The 14,041-nt window shown below is 39.9% G+C and overlaps 1 protein-coding gene across 1 annotated transcript in view; it reads right to left on the reverse strand.

Annotated features, from left to right (window-relative positions):
• The window catches only part of LOC107728529 (nuclear factor 1 A-type), a gene marked incomplete at its 3' end in the record, with an annotated part of 146,372 nt that overhangs the window by 996 nt on the left and 131,335 nt on the right, over positions 1 to 14,041 (reverse strand). Inside the window, exons 4-5 of the mRNA XM_016538732.1 lie at positions 8,357 to 8,431; positions 1,856 to 1,973 (exon numbers count right to left, since the gene is read on the reverse strand). Coding sequence (XP_016394218.1) covers positions 1,856 to 1,973; positions 8,357 to 8,431 — 193 coding nt within the window. The remainder of the gene's footprint in view (positions 1 to 1,855; positions 1,974 to 8,356; positions 8,432 to 14,041) is intronic.

Here is a 14,041-nt window from a genome sequence, read left to right on the forward strand (position 1 = left end):
GTTTTTAACTAAATAAAAATAACTGCTTTATTTATTTAGAAGCAGGGTAATTAAAATTTCATTTTTGTATTGTAATTTTTATAATTTTTATTTTATTAATCAAGATACAACGCCCACAAAATAATATTCAGTGTTGGGCTGCCGAATCTCCGAACGCGTGCATGTTGAGGGGCGAGCTGAGATATAGTACTATAATGTCTTCAGCCGTTTGCAACAAAACTTTATAGTAAACATGTATTTTAATCTAAAAACATCTAAAAAAAACATGTATTTAATTAAAAAGATCAATAAATGTGTTAAAATGTCTTTTAACAAATTAAATCATAAAATATATGAAAATAAACTAATATCAATAAATATAAAATTTATATATAAAAATACACAAATTCTGCCATACTAAAAACACATCTTTTATTTAAAAAATAAATATATATTTTAAAATGTTTTAATGAATTAAATCATAAAATATATGAAAATAAATATCAATAAATACTATCTATAAATAATTGTTTAACATTTTTGAAATGAATTCATTAATTTATTTTACATTTTGTGATATGTATTTATTGCAATATTTCATGAAATGTGTATATGATAGATAGATAGATAGATAGATAGATAGAGATTTATTAATATAGCTCTAAAATTAAATAAATCAATGAAATCAATCAATAAATAACTAATTAACTGGACTTGATATAAATATACAATAAGATTGATATAAATGAATACGTAATGAATTACTTATTTACTTATCTTTATCAGTGGAAAAGTTATCTCAGAGGAGAAGAAAGTTATTATATTTTGGTACAAAATGATGAAAAAATTATTTTTAGAGTAATTAAAAGACATTTTAACAAGTTAAATAGTACAATTTGATTTTCATATGGACTATACAACATATTTATTCAAGTAAAAAAGGTGGACAGCAAAGATGTGTGCAAGCTTATTCAAACACACACACACAGACATACTACAATCTAACACACACACTGAAGAAGTGAGTCATTGGAGGCTGGCGGTCATGTGTGTGTGAGTTATCTGCTGTAAGCTGAGCTCTGACATTTATTTGTTAATGTAAGGCCTACTGGTGTTTTTCACTCATAATCGCTTAATTAGTTTCTAGCATGCAGCCACACACAGGGTCCTTATTCCAGATGTTTGCTTTGGCAGGCCTGGCTGAAGAGGCCACTGAAGCATGTGGGCAGACGCACACATGTACACACACACAGACGTATTTGACCGCATACACATGCGCTCCAAAGCTAGCGAGCTAGTGCTCTAAACTACATTTTTGTGCATCAAAAGCACCTATGATGTCCAAAAACACTCTAACGAGCACATTCTGCCATATTCAACAAATTTGTTTAACGGAAATGGCTAAAATTAACATACACATGATGATTGTTGTATTTTCAAATGCACATGTTAAATATTAGCGCAAATGTTTATGTACGTTTGTATGCGTGTGGATTTTAGGTATGGTGCATTATGTAAAAGTGACAGCGAAATTTGGCCCATCAGTGAATTCACAGTGACCATTTATATGTTGCGTTTCAGCTGTGCACACACACACATCCAAACATACACACATCTGTCCACACACACAGGGTGCCACGCAGTGCGGTTTTACATGGGGGAGCAGTATGTGTGTGCGACTGGCCTGTAGGCTGAGCGGGTGGCAGAGGGAGAAGGTTCCAGGTGGACACACATATGCTGGAAGCTTGTGTAGCTCAGACTCCTGCAGCCTCTTCGAACGCTCAGCCAACACATCAATCTCTGCCTCGGCTGATTAATTAAGACTCAGAGTGAAGGAGAGAGAGAGTGTGTGCGTGTGTGTCTTTCCAGTGCATACCTGCTAGAAGAAGTGCTGGGTAGGGGGCGCCTCATGGCCCCAGGGCTCATACTGTAGTAGGAAGAGCTGTCCAAGTCTGCCAACGAAAAGTTGGGCCCCGTCCCTGCCGCGATGGGGGCTGCCACACACAGAAAAGAGAACAAATATCAATACCTGAGAACAAAAACAGTCTTAAGCATCACATTTTGAAGCAGTTCATCTTCATTTTCATGGCTGAAGTACAAGTAAAGTTTGAGTTGGTTCACTTGACTGCCATTTTGGCTGTGTAACAAGCTCACTTTTTAATTTGAAAACAGCAATAAAATCTGACAACTGTATCATAAACATTGCTGATTTAGCTCACGCTATACACATTTTCATGTTAGTCCAGCTAAAAAAAAAATAGAACAATAGAATGATAAATAAAAAGATAAAACGATAGATAGATAGATAAAAAGATAGAACGATAGATAGATAGATAGATAGATAGATAAAAAAAGCTAATATTATGTACAATTCTTCTTCCTGTCATTCAAATTCTACTTCCCATTTGGTGTGTTCAATTAAATTAAATTAAATTAAATTCAAACTTTTTATTTTTTCAACAAAAGAAAAAAATAAGTTAACTGACATTCGCTTATCTTACTGAAACACTTGTGCTAGTAACAAAACTTTCCTCCCTGAGCGAGTCGCCTCAAGCTGCAAATCCCCCCGTGCCCCTTTCTGTAGGTCATCGGTGAGCAATGCTCTATCAAACGCCTTTGTCATACAGTACATAAAGCCGTGATGCCTCTTTATATTCATGGTGACTGAGACCACTATTTTTTGATGAGGACAGCACGAATGTGTAAGAGAGCGGCCCTGGTCCTGCATACCTAATAGGCCGGGCCCAAGCGGAGAGAGAGAGAGAGATGTATGTATGTGGGGGGTGGGGGGGTGGAGTTGGGCGGACGACAGCGTGGAAGATTGTGATAGACACGGTAATGGGCTGCCTAATTAACATTGGAAGAGGACACGGCTAAAGGGGCAAGTTGGACCAAGGGAGGGAGAGAGAGCCAGTGCACTAGCCAACAGCTAAAAGTTGGACACGTAGGAAGTGAGAAAGGAAGTGCTATAATTTCTGAGTCATCTCTTAATGTTAACTTTTTTTTGGAGGGGGGTGGGCGGTCCTTCGCTCTAATAGAAGTGACAGCGCGGGTTATTTATGACGAGCAGTAAAGCCGGCTGCATTTGCATGGCTAATAGTAGGATGTGAAGTAATTTGTGTGAGAGCTAACCTGGGCACCGGGCTGCAGTAACTCAGCCGGCCCTTGATGCGCACACACATACACACAAACGAGCCCTCGCGCTGAGAGCGGCCGGCCCTGCTGCTGCAGTTTGGGTAGAAAAATGACCACACTGCAGTCTGTCTGACTGGAATGGAAATCAATCATAAAGGTAATCCGCAGTCTCTACCTCTTAAAGGCTTTATCAAGTGCTTTCGCTTGGAGGATTCCAAATGAAGCCTGTGGCTATCAGGCCGGCATTGATCTCTCTCTCTCTCTTCTCTCCTTCCCCTTCTGTTCTCTCTCTCTCTGATCTTTACTGCTTTACCTTTCAAGTTGCTGGGCGCAAAGTACATTAGCAAAATGTTTCAATCTATTCTATTAACTTAGTGCAGAGGAATGGCAGTGCAGCCAGTGGGTTTACTTAGCTGTGCATCTGTGACAAAAAATGGGCCGCATTTCAAGTTAGCTAAACCTGACAAAAGTGGTTAAACTTAATTAGTTGACTGCAAAAGAAATCTGCCTAAAAATAGTCAAAAACGACATTAAATTTTAAAAAATGTATATCTCCAATATTGACCGTTAACTGATGTGGAACCGATATATCGTCCATCACTGCGATTTAACCCTCTGGGGTCAAAGTCCGCACTGGTGTGTTTTGTCACTTTCTTTTCTTGATGACTGCGAAAATAACTAAAAATACTCTGTCATCTTCTAAACATATAGTAAGTTTTGTAGAAAGCAAGGTAAAAGTATTGTAAAAGAGAACCAGGCAAACAGGTTTCAGACTAGAGGCCGGCAAGTTACGGGAAGTTTGTTGTCGGACAGCAAAGTGACCGAGTCTACTGGATGTGTTGGAGGTTTTTTGGTGTAGTCTCTTGTCTCAAGGGTTGACAATCCCTCTTAACATACACACACACAGACATACTCCTCCCCTTCACCCAAACACTGGCCGCTAAAGCATCTACAAAAGCTGGGGAGGCTATTCATTTGAAAAGAGCAGGGGGAGGAGGAAGAGAAAGAGAGAGGAGAAAAAAAATCGGCTTTTGTTCAGGCCGGATTTTCAAATTGAAGCATTTGACAACAAAGGCAGCAGCAATCAACTTCAAAACCCTGGACGTCTGTTCACCCCGTCTTCCCCCCGCCTTACTCCTCATCGCTTTATTGAGCGAGAGGACCGTGGCGTGATGGGATCTCATCTAGAGCTGGTCTGAAGTTGGTGAGCTTTGACAGGTCTTCGTTGGGGTTTTCTGCTGGATCAGCTCCTGTGAGGATATAGACCTACAGCATAGGTCCAGAGTTCTCAGTCTGGAGAAGAGGGTTCGCATGGGGCTAGACCTTACACCTTCACTGTGTAGTTTCCCATCAAGCCAAATGGCAGAAGGAACTTCGCTGGTGAAGTCCGCATGTCGGTGTCCAGTTGAGGAAGGTCAAGGAGTAGTCCTGGACTCAGCATATTACTACTCCTGGTAAAAACACTGTGAAGAAGAGCTGATAATCAGCAGGTTGCTGGTTTACCACCTTGCCGGTTTGACTTGAAGAATTAGTTCACCCAAAAATCACATAATTTCCTCACCTTTCTTTCAAGTCATTCCAAACCTGTAGCTGGATGAAAAACTAGACATTTCTTCAGCATATCTTTTTTGGTGTTCTACAGAAGGAACAAATGTTTGGATTGACACAAGCGTGAGGAAATTTGAACAAAATCAACATATTGGTGGCATTCCTACTTTTACAGCATATGTATTTTTATTGTAGTGAAAATGTAGGCCATTTTATGGCAAGCTACTGTTGATAAGATTGCATGCATTTCACTGCAGATGGCACTGCCCACTGGCAGGCCTTGGCCCAGTGTTGGCACAGTGTTGACAAGACTGGTGGGCGTAACCCCACCAGTGCTGCTCGGCAGTGTCTCTGCCACAGCGGCCTGCTCTCCTACTCCATAATTCATCCGCTCCCCCTGTTCGGTCATATGGCTAAATGGTGCGTGCCAGTGCCCGGCCTTCACCCAGGGATTTCCAGGTGTCCCTGTCCCTGGATCACGCTGCCTTGCTGCTTGCCAACATTTCTGCGAGGCTCTTGCAGGTGGACTAATAACAATAACCTCATCCTAATCCTGTATCCTCTCCTGTCTCTTCTGTAGCCCTCGCAATCTCCTCTGGAGAGGCTCTGAGTGGGCGTCAGCAACAGAAAAACTGGCTCACGTACAAGTCCTCTTGCTCACCTGAGCTTGATGGCGTGCCAAGCTGTGGCGTGACAGTGTCCGACTTCATACGGGGGCCAGCTGTAGAGAAAAACAAACTCGTGGCTCTTCCCGGGAACGTTTAAGAACCCTGCAAGACTCGAGAAGTTAGAAGGGAATAGCTGATGAAGGAGGAGCCGGGGAGGGAGGAGGATATGGAAAGGCGGACCCAATCTCCGAAATTACCCCAGCTTGGTATCGACTGGCCAATTATGTTGAGTTCCATTTACAAAAATTTAGCTGTAGCGGCTAACTTTATGGAGACTTTCATTTCGCTCTCCCCCACTACCGACAGCCCCTCCTCCTCTCTCTCGTTCTCTTCCTCTCCTTTTTTGTGTGGTGCTTTAATAGGATATTGATCGACAGAAGCAGATTCGATTGGGCTGCCACTGAATTGTGTAATGGGTGCACAAAGCCAAGGTCATAGTGTATAGTCAGGGAAGAGCTAAGGCAGCCCGTTGTCCATTCAATATCACGACCTTTCATCTTCCGAACGGGCACGAGCCTGCACTCAACCCCTTAAATAAATCTGCCAGATGCTCCCACACAGAAGCTCCATCGGAACTCCTCTGGGCAATTCATACGCCACTTCAGTACACCAGATTACCCTCTTCTACCCATCTTCCAATCAACATCTCGGTGCCTTCCACAAGAAGCTACCAAAGTCATGAGTGTGCATTCATACAGCACTTTAATTCACAGTCACTCTATAGGGAGCAATCCTGTTAGAGGACTTATGCTAACTGTGGGCTTTGCTGACTGCTGAACTTCTTAGATTGTATTGGCCATTAAGGAAGGAAAGCGGTTGACGCAGGAGGGTGAGATTCTGTCAACTCTCCGTTCCGTAGAGAGTGGAAGACGAGGCCTCGCCAGGTGATCAGTGGACTATTGTTGTGGATTAACGCAAAATTCAGAATTGAAGAACTGGCTCAATTTCAATTCATGAGTGTGAATTTGAATGAATTGGCCAAGTCTCAGAAACTTGAATTGGGGATTTATAGAATTGAAAGATATTCAACAAAGGAGATGCATTCTGGAAAATCTATCTATCTAGACATTTTTAAAACTTTCAAGCAAGCCAGCATTCAAAGTTTGTGTTGAGAACTTTTGCAGAAAGGGTAAACGTCACTAAAATCCTATTCCTGTTCAACTTCCGTTGGGGCTTAAGAGTAATATGCTCTACAGACCAACATTGGCAACCCCCTGCCGACTAAGAGCCACTGGACTGTGGAGAGGAGAGAAGAATAAAGAGAACGATAGAAAAAAGAGAGCAGAACACTTTGATTTGAATTGAACATCCAGCATATGCCACCCAGCATTTGCTTTTCTTCTCAGTGTGTCACAGATGTTAGGATAAAAGCCGATCTCTCCGCAGAGCTGGATCAATTATGCATATTCCTTAATCTTGTTACCATCATACGCCAGGAGTTCTGATGCAGCACAGTACTGGCTGAGTTTTAATATCTCTGTCTTCCTCTCTCTCCTGATACCTTTCATCATTTTCCGCATCCTTTTGCATCGCCTCACACACGCATGCTGGACTCACGTTGACCCGTAAGTTTCCTTCCGCCCGTCTGCTGTCATGTCGCCAGAATGTGGTGGCACCCAAATGTTTGTTCTCTCCAGACGCTGTCTTTGCATTGGCAGGCACTTTGAGGGTTTTTGAAGGCAGACTGCGAGGTGAGACCACGGTGGGCTCTTTGCCCAGGCCCCATGACACCCTCTTCTCCTCTCCTTCGCCCGGGATTAGGTCACGAAGGCGTGTGATCAATGCACCTTTGATCAGAAGGCTCCAGCGAGTGCTGACAGGCGCTTTGGATCGGCTATTGTTAGCGGGTATCGACAGGCACGTATGGATCGCGCTGCGCTCTGTCACTCTCCACCGTGAACGTTTGCAATTTTTAAAGGTCACGTTTTTTACTCTCATCCCATCCTCCCAGCCTCCTCTGGAAAGTCTACTTTTCTTCTTCTGCATTCTGCCTTATTGCTCTATCAATCTGGGAATGACTCGATTGTTTCCTCAAGTTGTGAAAATTCTCGCTATCTTCTCTTTATTAATAAATTTGAACACCAAACATTTAACTTCTGTAATACTGCATCTGCAATAAAAGTACAACTTATTTAGGGAAAACGGCTTATAAAAGAAACACTGTCTAAAAAAGACTGCACAAAAAAACTTTAGAGAGTACAAGTACTGTTGAACCACACTGCAATGAAGCACTTTCAGCTGACTGCTGCATTTCGCTGGCGTTTCGATTTCTAATGAGTGGAGGGATAGTGGATTCAGCCCATTGTTCTGAAAACAGCGCTGAGAAACCAGAGAAGCTTTCCTCCAGCACACTGGTTAATCACTAGCTTCATCCTACCTTTGGGCTGAATTTAAGGTGCTTGAACTAGGATGCTTCAGATGTTGCGGTTTTTTTGTGCTGCTGGCCTTTATATACTAGGGTGTAACAAGTCTAAGAAAACTTATGGCACTAAATCATGCCACGTTTAAGGTTGTGTAAGGGTCACAATCTTAAACGTGGATCGTAAGAAATCTTTAAATGACGATACATTTATATGAGAATCAACACTGCATATTAAGTATTGTTTTCAAATAATGTATCATTAATATATATATCGGCCAGTGACACTACTAATTTTTGTTAATAAAAAAGTTATGTAACATTAAGTTAATGTTAAGTTAAATAATGAAATATTATTACTTAATAAATATATTTTTAGGGGGAGTTGCACCACATTACGTTTATTTTATTCAGAATTTTAAAATATGTTCATGAAATATGTTCATCATTTATTAACTGCATTTTTAATGTATTTTTGGTGTCATGTCATTTACCCATATTTTTAAAACTACACTCATATTAAAGACATACTGAATGGAAAAAGGTATTAATATCTCATGCATTGTTGCTTCTTGACTAAATTTATCCCGTTTTAAGGACTTTCTGATAACTGTAAAATAAGCCCAAAAAGTTTTTTGCAGTGGGCAGGGAGTTGTAGAGATCTTACTCTGTGAGACTCGCACAAGCTCAGACACGGTGAAGACACCTGATGTGACGAAACTGTCCTGGAAGCCAAGGTGCCCTAAAAGAAAAAAAGAAAAAAAAGTAGAAAAACTGTTATTGGAATGAACATGACAAAATACAGAGGAATGGCAGCGTTTATGTCAACAACACACTCACACACACACACACACACACACACAGTCCCAGTGGGGAAGGGAATAGGGAGTATTTAGAGTGACACTGAGGGTAGAGAACATCTGGATTTGGTCCCATGAGTGTCTGCAGTACTGTGGGGCAGAGGCTCTTTGCAGTGCGGCGCACACACATAAACAAGGAGCTACATAGGAAAGCATGATTATATATGTTTTTACATATGATGTGTGGTGAAATTTCAGTCTAACACATTCTTTGTGCGGCAGGCAGAAATCAGTTGCCTCTTCCAGCAGACAGACAGACCACAATTACTGTGTTCATTGTGCTGACTACGGCTGACCCAGGACCTGCCACACATCCTGCGGGCTGCTGCTGTGCTGGAGGAGCCCATATCAGCCTCAGATTCAACTACAGACAAAACTTACTACCATCCAACACCACAGAATCAAAACATGCAGTCAGTGTGGACTGCATTTCCCATAATGACCTGCTCTTACATATTGTGTGAAAAATTGCTGATATGGCAAAATTAATCATCACAAGTTAGACATAATCTTATGATATGGTACATACAGAATGCACTAGTTTAGAAGTTAAAGGGGTCATATGATGCGATTTCAATTTTTCCTTTCTCTTTGGAGTGTTACAAGCTCTTGGTGCATAAAGAAGATCTGTAAAGTTGCAAAGACTAAAGTCTCAAATCCAAAGAGATATTCTTTATAAAAGTTAAGAGTCAACCACGCCTACCTAAAACGGCTCGTTCTAACACACCCCACATGTCTACGTCACGATGTGAGAAGATTTGCATAACGCCGCCCAAACGTTCACGCAAAGAAAGAAGGCGTAACTTAAAAATATTTGGCTGCACAACTGTTGATAATTCTAATAATAAATCAGCATATTAGAATGATTTCTGAAGATCACTGATCACAAATGCAGACATGGTTTTATGTTTACGCGGCGCGATGCAACGCAACGTGTAAAAAGACAGTATAAGTCATTATAATCTGTAATTATGTCCCCACTGGATGCAACGAATCTGCAACGAAACGATGCTCGTTTATAATGGGTTTTCATGTTTTTGTCTCGTCACTCCGGCTTGACGGGGCATCATCACAATATGGCAAGGGGCGTAACATTTTCGTCACGCGCTTGATGTATTCGGCCAATCATAACGCACTGGATAGCTGGCCAATCACAGCACACCTTGCTTTTCAGACCGATGAGCTTGTAAAAATCGACGCGTTTCAGAAAGGCGGGGCATAGAGGAGAAACAATAATGTACAGTATGTGGAAAATAATGTGTTTTTTTAACCTTAAACCGCATAAACACATTTTATTACACCAAATACACAAAATAATGTTCTTTTTAGCAACATAATATGACCCCTTTAATAGATTGCAACAGAAATGTGGCAGTTGCGAAAGTGAGAACTATAAGATAATATTGTGCAAACAAACAAATAAATAAACAAATAACGGAAAATAAGTTGCACTCAAAAGTCATTGTTGAGAAAAAACAAATAATTTGTATAGGTGTGTAGATAAAAATTTACATTAAATACTAGTAAATAAAAAATGTTTACAAACACTTTAGAGTGTATTTTATTTGTCCTCACTCAACAAAAATTAGCATAAAACAAACAAATTATTGCATTACAAATTATAAACAAAATTTTTTTTTATAAATGGCAAGCCTAAACTAATTTATTTAGAGTGAAACTGAAACTATATAAAATATATATATATACATTTTTAGAAAACAAAAAATAGCATGTATATATTAATTATATATTCATTTTTGAATAATTTCAAATGTTCTTGATAATTTCTGCTGTGACAAAAAAAGCTAGTTTTTATTTAAACTTATTACATCCTCAATGACAAGAACAAGAACTCGGCAAATGATCAAACTCAACACCAGCTCACATTATGTAAATAAATGCAAAACATAAGAATCTTAAAAGTTTTATTTACAAGACACTGCATTGCTTGCCTAGGTTCCTTCTCCAGGGAAAAAAAAATATATGTATAGAGGTGGGGTGACAAGACGAATCTCAAGAAGAAGTGATGTAGCTATTAAACGACTTCCTGCGCTGCTCGGTGGCTGGCGAGCTATAAAACCAACAATAGAAATGAGTTTAGTCTTGACTGGCTGGATGACGAGACGTATAGCATGGACAGGCAGAATAATAAATAATAAAAACAGAGAGAGAGAAGAGAAGGAGAGAGAGGGACAGAGGGAGGGGTAATATCTACGGCTCATTGCAAGAGAAAGTGCTGACATGAGCTAAAAGACTGCAGACCCGGAGAGCATTCCTGCACAGATGCCCCTGAGATTGAGAAGAAGTGAGATAGAGTTTGTTCGGGGAAGTATCAGAAGGAGGGGAGACGTATGTTAGAGGGCATGTGGCAGGAAGTCAAGGTAGATTACAAAATGACAACGCGACAAGGACAGTGGACTACAGGGTCGAGAGCGAGAAAGGCAAAAAGTCCAAATTTCCACACAGCTGTACATACTGTGAAACAACAATAATACCGAGCACAAGTGAGGTGCACCATTACTTGGAAATAGAGGGATGACGCAATGGAGCTGAGGAGGGAGAGAGCGGGCGAGCGAAGGAACCTTCGTCACTAGAATTCCAGTATAGGGAGCATATGCACCCGGAGTTCAGCGAGGGCATTTCCATGAGTGCCTCATATAGGGAGACAGGGGCGAGGGAAGGGGCAGGGCTTCTATATCTCAACACGGATAATCACTCCCAGCTGTGTCCACTGTAGCACCGCACACACATGTAGGGAGGGGCCAGGGTTCGCCTTTCACAGCAGCACCGAGACCTCAACAAGCCTCCAAGAGTGCCGTGTGGAACTACACTGGGTCTCGGGACACAGTATCTGGGTAGTTGACAAAAAACAACTTTTTTATTCAACATCAAGACTTTAGGTGAATGTATCAAGGATATTGTGTATATTTTAGGTGCTTTGGCCATTATCCCACTTTTTAACGAACTTTTTGCTTCTTTAAACGAGTAAACAAAAATATACAAAGAGGTCTTGTTTTTAGTTGATTAGTAAGTGAAAACTGATTGTGAAAACTATGTTATGTACCAGAATAGAGCCATGTGACGTAAATGAGAGTTAGCAATAACAATAGTTAAATTGCTATTTGTGTAAACTGCCATTGGTGGCCTTGGTGATGTCATCAGAGATGGAAAGTCGTTTAAGGGGCGGAGCAAGTTACTTAAATCTGATTAAGAATTACGAAGAGTGTTTTGTTTTTTCCTCAGAATAACATGCACTGATTAGTGTGAATGTGTATTAAGAAATCCGGAATGAGTAAAACATGATATTCAATGAGAAAAAAGGGGCGGTGCTTGATTGTAATCGATCAGTAAATGATTGGATTGTGAAAACTGTGTGTTAAGTACCAGAATGGAGTCATGTAACATGAATGAGAGTTAGCAAAAACAACTGTTAAATTGCTATTTGTGTAAACTGCCATTGACCTTGATGACGTCATCAGAGATGGAAAGTCGTTTAAGAGGCGGAGCAAGTTACTTAATTCTGATTAAGAATTACGAAGAGTGTTTTTTTCCCCTCAGAATAACATGCACTGATCAGGAATGTGTATTAAGAAATCAGGAATGAGTGAAACATGATATTCAATAAAAAAAGGGGTGGTGCTTGATTTTATCCATCAAGAACTGAATAGGGAAAAGTGTGCATTATGAATCAGAATGAAGCCAGATGTGAAAGTTAGCTAAAACTGGCTGAATTGCTATTTGTTTATATTATCTAATATAAAGCATGGCCTTGGTGATGTCAGAGATGGAAAGTCGTTTGAGAGGCGGAAAAATGTATTTTATTTTGATTAAAAATTATGAAGATTGTTTTTTTTTCTCAGATAAACATCAGATTAACACCGATAAGGAATCAGTATTAAGAAATCAGGAATGAGTAAAAAAGATATTCAATGGGAAAAGGGGTGGCCCTTGATTTTTTTGGTCAGGAAGTGATTGGATAGAACAATGATTTGCTAAAACAATGGCTGAATTGCTATCTGTTTATATTATCTAACACAACACACGGCCTTGGCGATACCATCAGAGACTAGAAGTTGTTTAAGAGGCTGAGCACGTTGATGATTGGATAGTGAATAGGACTGCATTATATTGGAACTCACATTGCGATATTTTGTTTTTCTGCAATATATATTGCGATATGAAAAAAAACAACACTTGAATAGCACTATTTGGAAAAAAAATCAATGATTGGGGTGATTTTGTAGGTGAGTAAATCAGCATAGAAAATAAACAAATTACAAGCATAGATAAATAGAACAAAGATACAAATGAACAGTGCTTTACTTTTTTCAGGTAAGTCTAACAGTATTCAGGTACAGAAACTGAATAATCAAATGTAAAATATCACGGCAAAGTCTTCACTGTATAAATTAAATCTAAAGCTACAAAATTTTCTCACACATCCATTTTCTTTCACAATTGTTTACCTTCACCTAAGCCATAAGCAACTGTGTTTACAAGGATACTTGCAGAGGCATGCATTTTGACGTAATTTCGCGCGTATGTGTCATTAATAGACGCAGAAGTGAACGGAATTCAGAGTTCACGTGCATCTGCGCGGCTCTCACTGTGTCTACACTGGATGTGAGCTGCGCAGCGCGACGCGACAAAAATACTATAGAACCCATTATAATCAGTGATGCTGTTTACACTGGATGCGGCGCGACACATGACAAATCCCCGACAGTAAACTGATGCCACGTTCTATTTACGACGTACTGACATACAGTTCAAATGATCTGCAAAGGTCACTTTGTCGCGTCCAGTGTAGACAGACTTTAGTTGCGGCGCGGGGCGGCGCGACACAACAGATGTCGCATCCGGTGACACAGTGTCTGTGTGTGAGCAAAGAAAACGATCAGTATAAATATAACGGTCAGTATACTAAACATCGTATATCCTGCGATGTGACTATCGCGTATGCGCACATCGCGATATCGATGCTGAAACGATATATCGTGCAGCCCTAATAGTGAAGTGTCCGTTACATACTAGATGTAAGTAAAAAGAGTCCAATTTGATTGTTATTGTCTTTAAATCAAAGTACAGACATTTCATATGGTCTGTCAATTACTCATTTTATCACCAACAACATGTATAACTAGGGATATGCCGGTATCAAATTTTCATGTTGCGATTAATTGCTAATGCTTTTATCACGGTATGCGGTATTATCACAATATTAAAATGTAGTTAAAAAAAGTGATGTCATAATACAGTATAACAGGTTTAATAACTTTTTTCTTATAACAAAAATAACTGAACATTTAAATGCAATAAAGCAATACAGAAAAATGTATAAAGTCAAAAGTTTTACACAGATTAAAGTGCAAAAGAACTATAAAGACCAATAGGTATCACTTTACAATAAGACCTCATTAGTTAACCTTAGTTAATCAGAATCAGAATCAGAAGAGCTTTATTACCAAGTATGTTTACACACACAAGGAATT

Source organism: Sinocyclocheilus rhinocerous, unplaced genomic scaffold, assembly GCF_001515625.1.
Source record: "Sinocyclocheilus rhinocerous isolate Xijiao unplaced genomic scaffold, SAMN03320098_v1.1 scaffold1238, whole genome shotgun sequence".
Classification (NCBI taxonomy): Eukaryota; Metazoa; Chordata; class Actinopteri; order Cypriniformes; family Cyprinidae; genus Sinocyclocheilus; species Sinocyclocheilus rhinocerous.